Raw genomic sequence first — 14,607 nt, 5'->3', positions numbered from 1 at the left:
GGATTAGCACAAGCACCTCGGGGTGCTGCGTTTGCATTTTAGCAACATCAGAATGGATGATGTCACCCGCTATCTCCAAGTCCGCCCGAGGAGGGTTGTATACAGTAACAACAATGACGTGTCCAAAGTCTCTGGGCAAGTAATAGGGACGCAAACTTACGGCCAACAGTTCGATGTCCCTGCAGCAAGTGGAGATTTTTACGTTTACATGTCCAGAGTTGCACCATCTTGTATTTACATAGAGAGCGAGTCCTCCTCCTTTCCGCAGGTATTTGCGTCTCTGTCCGCTCTAACTGTGCTAAACCCAGGTAGCTCCATGTTAGCATCTGGGATGCTAGTTGTTAGCCACGTTTCACAAAAGCACAACAAACTGCATTCTCTGTAGGTCCTGACATTTTTCACCAGCGCGGCCAGTTCATTGATCTTATTTGGTAGTGAGTTCACATTTCCCAGGAGGCACTGAAGGTTTGTAATGCCACTTTCTTGCAAGCTGCCTCGCATTTATCTTAGCACCGGCTCTGCTGCCACGATACTGCCTTCTTACCTCGTCAGGTAAATAGGGAACCACACCGGCACGGGCATTTGTTCTCAGCGCTTGAAGTTGACTACTTGAATAGACGAGTCTCGATGTGTAAAAATCCATCTCCAAGTAGTAAAAAAGTAGTAAAAAGTGTCCAGGGAATGAGTCCACGTAAAAGAAAGTGGCAGGAGTGATCATTTAAATAGATAAAATAGATAAAAAAGGTAGAAAGGTAAAGTCATACATGCAGCTGCTGGAAAGGCTGCCACTCGCGGCACCTGAGTCATTGATTCATATTGTGCCATCAACAAGAGTTTTCTCCTCGCCTTAACTAAAACTGTACAAGGTTAGTGTGTATACCTGTGCCAATTGATATGCACTTTCTGCGTTGTATATACCTGCTTGCCACTTGGATCCAGATCTTAGTGGGCTCATAAAATCAAAAAGCTTTCATACTGAGTGTAATGCCTAGTATTGAAAAATACGTACAGATTGCTTGCTAAACAGACTTCAGGAAACCTGACTTTGTCTCTCACTACATATATATTCAGGAAATTCTGGTATGGAGTTTGTACTTTGTTTATTTGCAGCATCATCAACATTCCCATCTTCAATTCACTATACATGATCCAGAAAGGTTAATATAGATTCCAGTATAAATGCATCAGAATTTACTGCAAGGATTTCCACATATTTTGAGAAAATTCTGCTGCCAGTTTTAACATTAAATTCAACCAGATTTATAACACTAGAACTGTTCTGTTAAAATCATAAAAACAGTATGAAGAAACATGCTTTTATTAGTAATTTAAAATAGCTTTATATGTAATCTGATTAGAATTGAATTACTAGAGAGAGAAATTTGAGAGTAAAAGATTACATAAATAACAATTACCGTATAAAGCCTTGGCGCTCATCTTTGTAACTCCACTGTCTGATCGTGCCAGCCCACTATTGAAAGAAGAAGATTAAACATGTTAGTTTTAGGTACCTGCTTAGTGTTGAACGTTTTGAAAAGAACTTCTTCTGCACATCAGTAGAATCAGTAGTATCAGAGATTGGATACAATAAGTACATTATGAATGTAGAATAAATTCATCATATTTGCAATTATAGGCTTCTGGTGGTATTGTAGAAATGCTTAGAAATTAAATAAATATCTAATTCTGATTTTGTGGGTTACCACGCCAGATAGCCATATTTAACTTATGAAATAATGGGTATTGTTAAATTCTCTAAATGTTAAGTCAGAACATACGCTACATGATTGAAATCCATCCATCCATCCATTTTCCAACCCGCTGAATCCGAACACAGGGATAGAATCAAAAAATTCATTAACAAAACATGTGAATAAAACTGACAAATGTTTAAGGAACACAAGTGATAGAATGGATCAGCATCCAAATACACAGCATGGGGTTGTTCCCAGGGGGTTGAGGTACAGGTGGACAAATTCAAGCTGAATCCATTGATAATTTTGCTTTTTAGAGGATGCAGAGATGTTATCAAATACGGTGCCAGTCTTAAAATAAAGGTAGAGGTGTAGCAGATGCCACGTGAAGACTGTGCAAGGATATCACATGCTTAATATTTGAAGATAAAAAGCAAGAAAAAAAATAAAGCTATTGTGATGGAAGTGCTGTAGAGTTTGGGAGTCTGTTTCCTTAAGTACTGATGTGAACTGAAGACAGAAAGAGAATGAAGAATAAGTAAGAGAGAATCTGAGCCTCAGTAATTGGAATGTTCTGAGTCTGGAGTCCTTATACATGTGTTAAAATAATGGTCACCCCCATGGTGGAAAACAGATGAGTTTGCCACCAAGCAGAATTCTGTTAGTTGATGCAGACAAATACACTATGAAGTAAATGGGCTCCTCCGTAAGCTACAGAGAATTAATGAAGGTGTATGAAAAAACATCTCTTTGTATTTCAAAGAAATACTCCTACCACTAGTCTGGCCGACTCTAACCATTTTATTGTTAGTCTTGAGATCATTAATCAATAAAACCTTTACTTAAAATGGTTTATGAACCATACAGGATATGGATCAGGTGAGAAAAACTTGTCAAGTTTTTCAGTTTTGTTGACAACTTATTTGTCACTCTACACAGTAATTAGATGTTTTTTTCAGTGGTTTCGACAGAATACCCATGGTGGGGGGGTCTGAACAATGGTTCAACAGACTTACAAACTGATAGCTAAAATGTAAATTGAAGGAATGAAATGGAAAATTATTAAAAAATGTAAATGTTAGGTTAAATAGGGAGTGCTTGCATACTTAAAAAAAAACGATTTTCATAAAATATGGATTTACTTTTTTTGTTTATTCATAGACCAAAACAATATCGAAAAATTAAATGAAAGTTAAGATTTAAATAATTTAAACAATTTACTAAGTAAAGTACTGTATATGCTCCAATAAACGCCGAGTCTCTTATTGTTGCCAGTCTCTAATAAGCGCCGGGCTTCAGAGGGGACGCGGTCAAATAGTAGCAGGTCTCTAACAGCCGCCGGCTCTTTGATATTTGCCTACTAGAGTACACTGTAAGTGTCTGTATCTATATAGACGTGTGTAATACATATGCATGTCAGCACGTTGCATATATAAGAAATACGGATATACTGGTTTGTAAAACTGCTTCATTTTCGTGCTGGGTTGACCAAAACACGGTCATTATATGGTAATACCGTACGGTAGTGATAAACACAGAGTGGTACAAATGTGTTTTGCTATGAAGAGTCTCCACGAAGATTTATCACTTTTAACCATCTGCACATTCTTTATCGTTTTCGCTGTCAACGAGATTAGCCTAGGTCAGTGGTCGGCAAACTCATTAGTCAAAAGAGCCAAAGATCAGCAGTACAACGATTAAGATTTCTTTTGAGAGCCAAATTTCTTTTCAAGAACCATGTTTTTAGGAGTCGGTTTAAACTAGCTACTAACATTAAATAAAACCAGAAATAATAATAATAATCTTATTTATTGACAAAAAAATATTTTTTACATTAAAATAAAAATATGACAAAACACACATTTAATGTGAACAATGACCTTGCATTTCCTTGGAAAGTTTGGATAAGTCAGGTTTGTATGTCGTTGTTTTTAATTTCAAGCAGGATTCCAGGTTCTCATCAATAAGACGATTTCTCAATGTACTTTTGATAAGGTTCATGTTTGAAAAAGATTGTTTGCATGAATATATAGATCCAAAGAGTGAAAGAACAGCAAAATGCTAGTTTTTTTAACTGATCATATGAGTCAGGAATACTATTCCAGGTGTTGAAAATTATCATGTCTTCCTTCTCCAGGTCTTTCAAAGCAGACCACTTGTGCTGTGAACTAAAATCACATTTATTTTTCTCCAATTTTTTCAGATCAGCATTAAGGCGTTCAAATTTCGAGCTCCATAATTCTTTGTTTTTTAACTCCAGTAATTGCATTTCAAAAGTGCCAATGTCAATATTAAAAAGAGAAAAATTCAATTCTGTTACGTCAGCACTGAGAGGTTTTTTAACAAAGGCTAATGTAGCCATGCTTTTTCTGAATTCCTGAAACCTCCGTAGAAAAGCTTCCTCATATTTAAAATTGCTGTTTTGAAATAGTAAATGTCAATTACCGAGTTATTTTCTTGGCGATGTTTCAGCAGGCTTGGAAAATGAATTAATGTTTCTCTTTCAAAATCTTGAGCAAAAAGGGATAATTTGTTTTCGAATGAAATGACTTCTTCCAACATCGAAAATAGTGTGTTTCCTTTCTCCTGTAGTTTATGATTAAGATTATTTAGATGAGACGTAACATCTACCATGAAATAAAATTTTTGGATCTATTGATCGTCCGTTAGTTCAGGATAGTCAACACCCTTCTCAAGTAGAAATACTTTAATTTCTAATAATAAGGAAGCGAAACGTTTTAAAACGTTTCCTCTTAAAAGCCAACGTACCTTATTATGCAGCAGAAGATCTGCGTATTCCCTCTCCATTTCAACTAAAAATTCTTTAAATTGGTGATGATAAAGAGCTTTAGCTACAATTGTGTTGACAAACTTGATCACCAATTCCATAACATTGCAAATTTCTTCTGGAAATGTCTGCGCACAAAGTGCTTCTTGATGAATGATGCAATGGTAAACAAGTATCTCGTGATTAATTTTTTCCTTCAAAATAGAAACAAAACCTTTTCTCACTCCGGTTATACTTTTTGCCCCATCTGTTGAAATTGAAATAATTTTATCGAGTGGAATATGATGTTTCTCCATGCATTCAATGACAGCATTTGCAATATCCTCACCACGTGTTTGACCTTTCAGTGGCAATAATCCTAAAAGTTCTTCTTTTGGACCCGTAGACGAAATAAATCAAACAAAAAGTTAAACTTGCGCTGTTCATATATGTCACAAGACTCGTCAACAGCTATTGATAAAGCTGAAACCAATTTAAGATCTTCGATTTGCTGATTGGTTATATTCGAAGACATTTTGACTGTCCTATCTTTTACTGTTTTAGCAGACAGTGGTAACTCTTTAATTTTTTTAAGAATGTCTGCCTTGTTCTTAAAATCCCGGAATAGCTCTTCGGATGCATTTATAAAACAACTTTTAATGTACTCACCATCTGTGTATGGTTTGCCTCTCTTAGCAATCTCTTTTTCTAACAATAACGCTTGCAATATTAACATTGTTGGAAGATTGCACCCAATAATTAAATACAGAACTTGATTTTTCTTGACTCTTCTGAAGTTCCTCAACTGCTTTCTTCCTCGCATCACCGGCGAGATATTTACTGCCAAATGATGCGTGTTTAGTTGTAAAGTGTCTCTCCAAATTTGATTTCTTGTTATGCACCAATTTTTCTTGACAAATAAGACAGGTCAGAAGGCCATTTGAGTTTTGTATATATGCAAACGATTTGGTCCATTCAACTTTAAATTCACGGTTCTCGTCTTCCGTTTTTCTTTGCTTCTTCTTTGTAGCCATGTCAAATAGGTGGCACCTAAAAGCATGTTTCGTTTTATAACAATAAAAGCAGCAACACAAAGTTAGAACAACTTATTAAATTGATGCCAAAAATACTGTGAGATCTGCAGCTGGTTGAAAGATACAAGTAGCTTAATGCGCTTAAGGTACTCTCGTCGCTCGCGTGAGACTTTTCGGCATGCCTGGCACTGACCACTGTACACAATGACGGACAAGCTGTGACTGGCTTGCTCTCACTCAACTCGTGTGTTAGTCGCGTGTGCCTCCTCCACACCGCATACCCCGCTTGCGCTTGCGCTACGTCAACCCCACTGACACCCCGCTCACCCACACGTAGTTGAAATCGATTTGTGGCAGAGTTGCACTCAAGTGGCTAAAGAGCCGCATGCGTCTCGTGAGCCGCGGTTTGCGGACCACAGGCCTAGGTCGTCGGACCCGGGACGCATTTACTTATTTTGGACCTGTGAGGCCCTGGATTACGATATCTACCCTTTGGGCAGAGAGGGGAGTAACAAAGAAAGACCTGCCGTTATCGTATCCGCTAAAATGGAATTTTCTTGTCATTTTAATCCTTTCACGTGATTTCTTCACCAGCAATATGAGGGGCCCTTGTTATATTTCTGAAGTGCGAAACAAAGAGACCACTCTGGAGCACCCTTCCACTTTGGCATTTTGAGAAACTGTACAACATTCCTGTCTCATTTGGAAGAAGCAGTGCGCGAGGACGGTGCCGGTAGTGGGTCAGCAGAGTTTACCATAGCAGTTTTTTCACCTATACAGTCGTGTCGATCTACGGTACATTGCCTTCCATAATGCCGCTGAAACGGTCATTTGACATTGCCTTTAAGATTCATGCAGTGGAATACGCGAAAGAAACCGCTCGTCATTATGGTGTTGATCCAAAAAGAATCAGAGAGTGGAAGAAACAATATGAGAGTCTTGTATCTGCGAAAGTCAACAAAGGTGCAAGCAGAAAGTGGATAGAAGGAGGAGGAATCAAGAAAGTTAGTGAAGAACTTGAAGACCGTGTATTGTCCTGGATTCTAGAGCAGTGGCGAAAATCCGTCCACATTTCCAGAAAGATGATTCGTGAACGAGCGAAACTGATTTTCAATACCGAGATCAATGAAGAATCCAAGAGAAAGGAGACTTTTGTTGCGAGTTCCAGCTGGTTGCAAAAATTTATGGAGCGTAATTCGTTATCTCTCAGACAAAAAACAACTGTGGCTCAAAAAGATCAAGATAAACTGATTGACAAAGCTGTTTCTTTTGTGATGTGGATTTCTCAGTTGCGGATGAGCAAAGGTATCCGAGAATGCAACATTATTGGAATGGATGAGACGTCAGTTTGGTTTGACATGCTGGGTGAGACAACCGTTCATCCCAGCGGAGCAAAAACAGTCTCTATCAAAACTACTGGCCATGAGAAAGATCATTTTACATTAGTTCTTGCGACCAAGGGTGATGGAACCAAAATGAAGCCGTTCATCGTATTTAGACGTGGAATATGAGAAGTGACTAGGTTGCAGCAAGATGTTCAACTTCAAGGAGCCGTCATAACATGTTCCCAAAACGGATTGATGAACGAAGATCTCACAATCCAATGGCTGCAAAAAGAGACTTCTGGTTTGGGACTCTTATCATTGCCATATCAGTGCAAACATTAAACGGGAGCTCAAAAAGTACAACATGGACACAGCAGTTGTTCCAGGAGGTTGCACAAAATATGTGCAGCCAGCAGACGTTTCATGGAACAAATCTTTCAAGGACAAGATCAGAACATTGTATGAAAATTGGATGGCAGGTGAAAATGACAAAGAACTCACACGAGGTGGAAATTTGCGCGCACCTTCACGATGTCTGATGGTGACATGGATCATGTCTACATCGGATGAAATCTCACATGAAATGATTCGGGAATCTTTCAAAAATTGTGGCATCACCAATTCTATTGACGGCATTGAGGATTCATTAATTCATTGCCTCAAAGAAAATAAGCTGTGTTTTGAAGGAAGAGAGAAATTGTCAGTGGCAAGAATTCAAAGCGTCGTGACAAACCTGGAAGAAGAGGAAGACGATAGTGAACTGGACAACAATGAAGCTGTCATTGCGGATTCTGACGACGAATAGCAGCAAAAGGTACAGAAAGACATTGCCATTTATCTTAGACATTACCATTTATCTTTAACAGTCTTATGCAGCATGTGAAATTCAAATAAAGTAGCTGTTTGTAATATTAGTCAATATTTTTGTGTACCTACCTGTACTGACACACGCAAAAAAATATTGCGTTCTGAAGGTTTTTGTTAATAATGGGCGGTCTCTAATAGCAGCCGGTCTCTATTAAGCGCGGGAGCCGAGGCTAGTTTTTCAAAAAAACGCTGGGGGCCTCCATTGGAGTATATACGGTAATACTAGGGTGTTGTACCATGTTAGCCATTATGAATGTAGTGAAAAGTCAAGCAAAATGACACCATTTATTAACTAACTAAAAAGATTACAATATGCAAGCTTTCGAGGCAACTCAGGCCAGGCTGAAGAAGGGACCTGAGTTGCCTCGAAAGCTTGCATATTGTAATATTTTTAGTTAGCCAATAAAAGGTGTCATTTTGCTTGACTTTACACTAAGTAAAGTAAGTAATTTAAAAAATCAGTTTGAGTGTGACTGAGTTTGAGTGCACTGTTAAATGTAACTTACTTGGCATGGCTTCCAGGGAGCCCCAGGTGGTTCATGGTCAGCTATGGTTGTTCAAATAAAATGGAAAAAACAAGCAAACAAACAATTAATAAATACTTATATAAAATCAACAAAATAATTAACTAACAATGAGCCCCTTTATTTTTAGATCAGCTACAAGCCACACTGTTCATGTCATTCTGTCACTTCATAGCTGTAACATTCCACACAAAGCCTGAAGAAACATTAAATATTAAAAAAATCACAGAACATAAATATATTTTAGCAAACTCTACTTTTCAGTAACCTTTTACTTCAGAGAAAAGTATCAAATTTTCCTTGTATAGATTGTTAAAATTATTTTACTTTTTTCTCTCTTAAATTTTTGACAAAATTGTTCTGTACAAAATTATATAAGATGATAAATCTTATTTCCACAACTCCTAAATAGTAAGTAAATAGTTCTAAACAGAAAGTAAACTACTTCTAAACAGTAGCTTGCAGTAGTTGTTTACTGTTTCCCCATGGACACTCTCTTTAATGTAGATGTTTCTTTTTTAAACCTACTTCATAATTGATGTGGATTTTAATCATGTAAATCTATAATATGAATAGACAGGCTACATATTACATTCTTTTATAAGTCCATTTAATTCAGTCAAATTACTGTATGTACTCATGGATAAGTTCTCCCACATATAAGCTGGGACTTGATTTTACTGTATATTTTTTGGTATTTTATAAGTCGAATGCAGAAAACTCACGCAATTGGTCCAAGAGATTATGATATGCTAACGCCCACCTGAGAGAGTAACCACGGAGCACACTGCCTTTTTTTCTAAGTATTGTGCCTACATGACTACATAGTAGTACATTACATAGTAATACCCAAACTATTCCGAAGCAATGTTGCACTGATTTGTGTTTTTTGTATCTCACACCCTCATACACCTTGATTGTAAGAGCATCCCCTATCCACGATGGAGCATTCAATCAGAAGAAAATATGAAGCTGGTTTTAAATTAAACATTGTTGAAGTAGCAAAAGAAATTGGTAACTGCGCTGTTGCAACAAAATTCGATGCATCTGAGAAACTGATGCAAGATTGGAGGAAGCAAGAAGATGTAAAAAAAAAAAAAATTAAATGTCGCATTTTTGAACGGGCATATAAGTCGGGGTCTGCTTTTATGATCAATTTTTCGGGTTTCAAGACCCAACTTATATGTGAGTATATACAGTAATTAAAACAGACACTACCCCAAAAATACAAAGAAAACATTTTAAAAAATCTTTAAATTACACTGTTAGAAGCAATTAGATAAAATTATAATTCACAATTAAGTAATAGCTACACATAATTTATTTACTGTAAAGAGAAGATAAACAATTTTTTAGAAATATATAAATTAGCCAATTAAATAAACTGCTCAAACAAATTAAAGGAACACTTTAAAAACACATCAGATCTCAATGGGAAAAAATCATGCTGGATATCTATACTGATATGGACTGGGTAATGTGTTAGGAATGAAAGTATGCCACATTGTTTGATGGAAATGAAAATTATCGACCTACAGAGGGCTGAATTCAAAGACACCCCAAAAATCAAAGTGAAAAAATGATGTGGCAGACTAGTCCATTTTGCCAAAATTTCATTGCAGCTACTCACAATCGTACTCAGTAGTTTATATGGCCCCCCACGTACTTGTATGCTTGCCTGACAACATCGGGGCATGCTCCTAATGAGACGACAGATGGTGTCCTAGGGGACCTCCTCCCAGATCTGGACCAGGGCATCACTGAGGTGCAACCTGGTGGCATCGGATGGACCAAAACATAATGTCCCAAAGGTGTTCTACTAGATTTAGGTCAGGTGAGTGTGGGGGCCAGTCAATGGTATCAATTCCTTCATCCTCCAGGAACTGCCTGCATACTCTCACCACATGAGGTCGGGCATTGTTGTGCACCAGCAGGAACCCAGGACCCACTGCACCAGCATAAGGTCTGACAATGGGTCCGAGGATTTCATCCTGACACTTAATGGCAGTCAAGGTGCCATTGTCTAGCTTGTAGAGGTCTGTGCGTCCCTCCATGGATATGCCTCCCCAGACCATCACTGACCCACCACCAAACCGGTCATGCTGAACGATGTTACAGGCAGCATACCGTTCTCCACGGCTTCTCCAGACCCTTTCACGTCTGTCACATGTGCTCAGGGTGAACCTGCTCTCATCTGAGAAAAGCACATGGCGCCAGTGGTGGACCTGCCAATTCTGATATTCTATGGCAAATGCCAATCAAGCTCCACGGTGCGCAACAGTGAGTACAGGGCCTACTAGAGGACGTCGGGCCCTCAGGCCACCCTAATGAAGTCTGTTTCTGATTGTTTGGTCAGAGACATTCACACCAGTGGCCTGCTGGAGGGCATTTTGTAGGGCCCTGGCAGAGCTCATCCTGTTCCTCTTTGACCAAAGGAGCAGATACCGGTCCTGCTGATGACTTAAGGACCTTCTACAGCCCTGACCAAGTCTCCTAGAGTAACTGCCTGTCTCCTGGAATCTCCTCCATGCCTTTGAGACTGTGATGGGAGACACAGTAAACGTTCTAGCAATGGCATGTATTGATGGGCCATCCTGTAGAAGTTGGACTACCTGTGCAACCTCTGTAGGGTCCAGGTATTGCCTCATGCTACCAGTAGTGACACTGACCGTAGCCAAATGCAAAACTAGTGAAAAAACAGTCAGAAAAGATGTGGAGGGGAAAATGTCAGTGGGCCACACCTGTTAAACCATTCCTGTTTTGGGGGTCATCTCATTGTTCCCCCTCTAGTGCACCTGTTGTTAATTTCATTAATATCATAGCAGCTGAAACTGATTAACAACCCCCTCTGCTACTTAACTGACCATATCAATATCCCAGAAATTTCATTGACTCAATGTTATACTCTGATTAAAAAGTGTTTCTTAATTTTTTTGAGCAGTATCTATTCCACATAAACAAATAGATGCTATCAAGAAATAAAAAAAATTAATAAAAGTTGACAACAATGTTAGCAAACTAAATTTTGTAATTGTTACAGTTAAAAAATATGCTTTATACTGTCTTTTGAGTCTCCTATTTCTTTCCAATAAGATAATAGCACTTTCTACTGTGTGGTGTGGTGCCAAATTGAAAAACTGTGATTTTCTTTGTGAGACAGTAAATCTACACTCCACTTAACAGTACTTCTTTTGATATCTAAGGCCTTCACATATCTTTCCTTCATATTCTCATTTCCCCCATATTCTCAAATATTTCCCTCAATGAAATCTTTGGTTATTAAACGAAAAAGATATTTCAATCCCTCAACTTTAAATACTCATTTCCCAATTCCTTCTTTTTCCTTCAGGTAAGGCTGGTACCTAGGACATGCGGAGTCCAATTAACTTCCATCCTTAATCTCCATCCCCATTTTTTTCCAACATTGCTCTCTTCTAAACTCTTTTTGAATATGCTACTTATTACAGCTTCTCTCAAATTCCTAATGTTAATATAAATTGAGGCTTCTGGACTAGTAAAGAGTAATTTGATCCATGCACATATGTTCGGGCCTAACGTAAATGTGTGCAATGTGGTGAATATGTAGTCCCATTCAACCATGTCAAATGCTTATTCTGCATCCAAAGATAGTAAGATCTCTGAGGTGTTAGATTTAATGAGTGAATGTATTACATTAAACAAATGTTGAATATTAGAAGCTAATTATCTACCATTAATAAATCTGGTTTGGTCTTGTTATATTAATGAAGGAAACACTTTCTCAATCCTTCTAGATAGAACTTTGGAGAGTATCTTAATGCCATTATTCAGGAGTGAGATTGGTCTATATGATGCACACTGTAGTATCTGTAATGAGTCAAAGAACTGATTAGATTGTGTCTTATCTTCTTTATACTGAGTGTAATATAAGGACTTAGGGTACTCTAAATGAGTGCGTTATATTTTTATGGTCTATGATTTTATCTCAGTCTATGTTGGTAATTGCAGTTATTGCATTGTGGACTTCCTGCTTGAGGATTTGTTGAGCTAAAATCTTATTGGCTTTCTCTCTGTATTCATAATAATGATGTTGTGATTTAAGGAGGAGCTGTTCCATTTCTGTAATAGTCAAGAGGTTAAATTCTGATTGCAAAACCTGTCTTTTCCTATGAAGTGCCTCATCTAGAGATTAACTCAGATGCCTTCTTGGTTTCAAATTTATTTTTGGGAGATATATATGAAATAATCTGTCCTCTTAAAAATGCCTTCAGAGTTTCCCAGAGCATACCTGCAGAGTCCCCAGGCATTTGTCTCCATAAAATAATTAATTTGCTTGGATATAAATTCTGTACAGTGCTCATCAGCTAATGACAGGGGCTTAAGACGCCAGTTACGAGATGAGTGTGTAGGACATAGTAAATTAAGCTCCATGATCAGAGGGGCACGGTCAGAGAGGACAATAGAGTCAAGATTTGATAAATGGCAAAAAATTATTGTTTATGAAGAAATAATCAATTCTTGAGTAACAATGATGAAGAAGGAATATGTTCTAAGGTTAGGATTTAAAATCCTCCATTGGTCTGATAATGTCTGATCCACTACAAACTATATAATTATTTTTGCAGTATTAGATGTTATTGCTGCTATAGCTGAAGACCTATCCAGGTCTGGGTTTAAAACACAATTAAAGTATCTTTTTAAACAGACATATCATCTTTAGGAATCAGAGGTAGAAATTTCAGTGATTTATATTTACATTTTGTCAGAATTTTTAATTAGACATTTTAACAAAATCTTTAATAAGTTATATTTTGTTGATGAATGTCCAGTACACAGCATGGCTGAATTCTGAAAAAATAAATTTTACTAGAAGGCATATTACAAGATGGTGTAAGTTGAAAGGATGTAAATTGTGGCTAAGAGCTAGAGTGTAGAAGCACAGTGCAAGAAAACCCTGTCTTTCTTATTAGTTAATGGATTTGCCAAAAGGCACTTTCAAAACTTTGCAATGATCAATTCAAAACCGCTTAAGAGAATGCCCAATAATCTTAATAGGTTAAACACATTTGGCAAAAAGTTTCTGCTCTTACAATGGTTGGACTCTTCATTGCCAATAAGGCAATGCATTTTAAGACACAAGGAAACAGAACTGCATTGACATGGTTGTCCTCAGATGGGCAATCTACCTCACATGTGAATGACATGCAAGCTGTCATTATGCAAAGAATGAAAGTTGGTTCCTTTCTAGTAATTAAAACATGCTTTCCTTAGATATGCAATTGGTCTTTTCTGTCTTACCTCCTAAAGGATTTTGAGTCTGTTAGAAGCAGAAGGTTTTTGTTGAGCAAAGCTGTTAGAGGATCTTAGAGACTTCCTGCTACATCCGTTTGACCAATCTGAAAGTAATTGAAAAAATATGTGGGAAAAGTAATATTCATATTTGCTGAGCCAAAATAGACAGTGCACAGTCACCATATCCCTTAATAACTAAATAGGGCAGTCATCAGATATTTCACCACCTACCAAGACTGCGTAAAACATTAAAAAGATCTGTTAAGCATGTAAAAACAGAAACTAATCATATGAGTGCATGAAGCGTCACTTGAAGGTGATATATTCAAAGCACTATATATATATATAGTCACACATGTGCGCATGGGAGGCAGCTAGAGGGACCGATCAAAGGAAATTCCATGCAAGGCCAGGGGGCGGTAGCATGCACTAATCTTTCCTCTGATATTCCTGTAGGTCAAAGACGGGAAATTCTGCCTGAGTCCGATCCTGAAGACGTCACTTCCGGTTCTGGTCCCAAGAACATCACTTCCTGTTCTGGCCCCCAGATGACGTCACTGCCACTGACCTACTAGCCAGACTACCTCCACATGTACTCGGTTTCTGTTTGGAACTCAACTTGTACACTTCTGTGTTGGCAAAGCTCCATTATTGCATCCTTATTTAAGTATACGGGTGGCTGCCTCAAATCTCTTTCTGGTGTCAAGGTCTATTCATTTTATTATATATATGTATACACAGAAAATATACTGTATATAGATTTTTTTTTCTTATTGTATGCCCAACAATTTTTACTGGTCAATAAAAAGAACATGGTTATGTATCCATCCATAAATACACTCAAAATTGATTTATACCTGCAAGTGAACTAAAACAATTTAAGAAAACAGACATTAGTCATAACAGATGAACACACGGCTTGGCTCCTTTGATAAGGGGTGAACCAGACTGAGAAGATGGTTTAATTGATTTTGTTATAAATGGATAAATACAAGTTTATCTAATCTTGAGAGGAGATGGCCGAGTACAGGATCCAGAGATCAACTGGTCAATCTGGAAAAACACAGAAAGCCAAGGACACCAGCTAAAAAAATAATGGAAAAGTGGTAATAAGCAGAGATGATG

General features: G+C 37.7%; 1 protein-coding gene across 1 annotated transcript in view; it reads right to left on the bottom strand.

The window, feature by feature from the left end:
• The window catches only part of eps8l2 (EPS8 like 2), a 247,269-nt gene that overhangs the window by 101,363 nt on the left and 131,299 nt on the right, over positions 1-14,607 (bottom strand). The window contains exons 3-5 of the mRNA XM_051922048.1: positions 13,489-13,586; positions 8,194-8,234; positions 1,416-1,471 (exon numbers count right to left, since the gene is read on the bottom strand). Of these exons, the coding sequence (XP_051778008.1) occupies positions 1,416-1,471; positions 8,194-8,228 (91 nt within the window). The 5' untranslated portion in view covers positions 8,229-8,234; positions 13,489-13,586. The remainder of the gene's footprint in view (positions 1-1,415; positions 1,472-8,193; positions 8,235-13,488; positions 13,587-14,607) is intronic.

The sequence above is a fragment of the Erpetoichthys calabaricus genome, chromosome 2, assembly GCF_900747795.2.
Source record: "Erpetoichthys calabaricus chromosome 2, fErpCal1.3, whole genome shotgun sequence".
NCBI lineage: Eukaryota > Metazoa > Chordata > Cladistia > Polypteriformes > Polypteridae > Erpetoichthys > Erpetoichthys calabaricus.
Note: the sequence above shows the minus strand (reverse complement) of the source record. Positions and strands in the feature narration are given on the sequence as shown.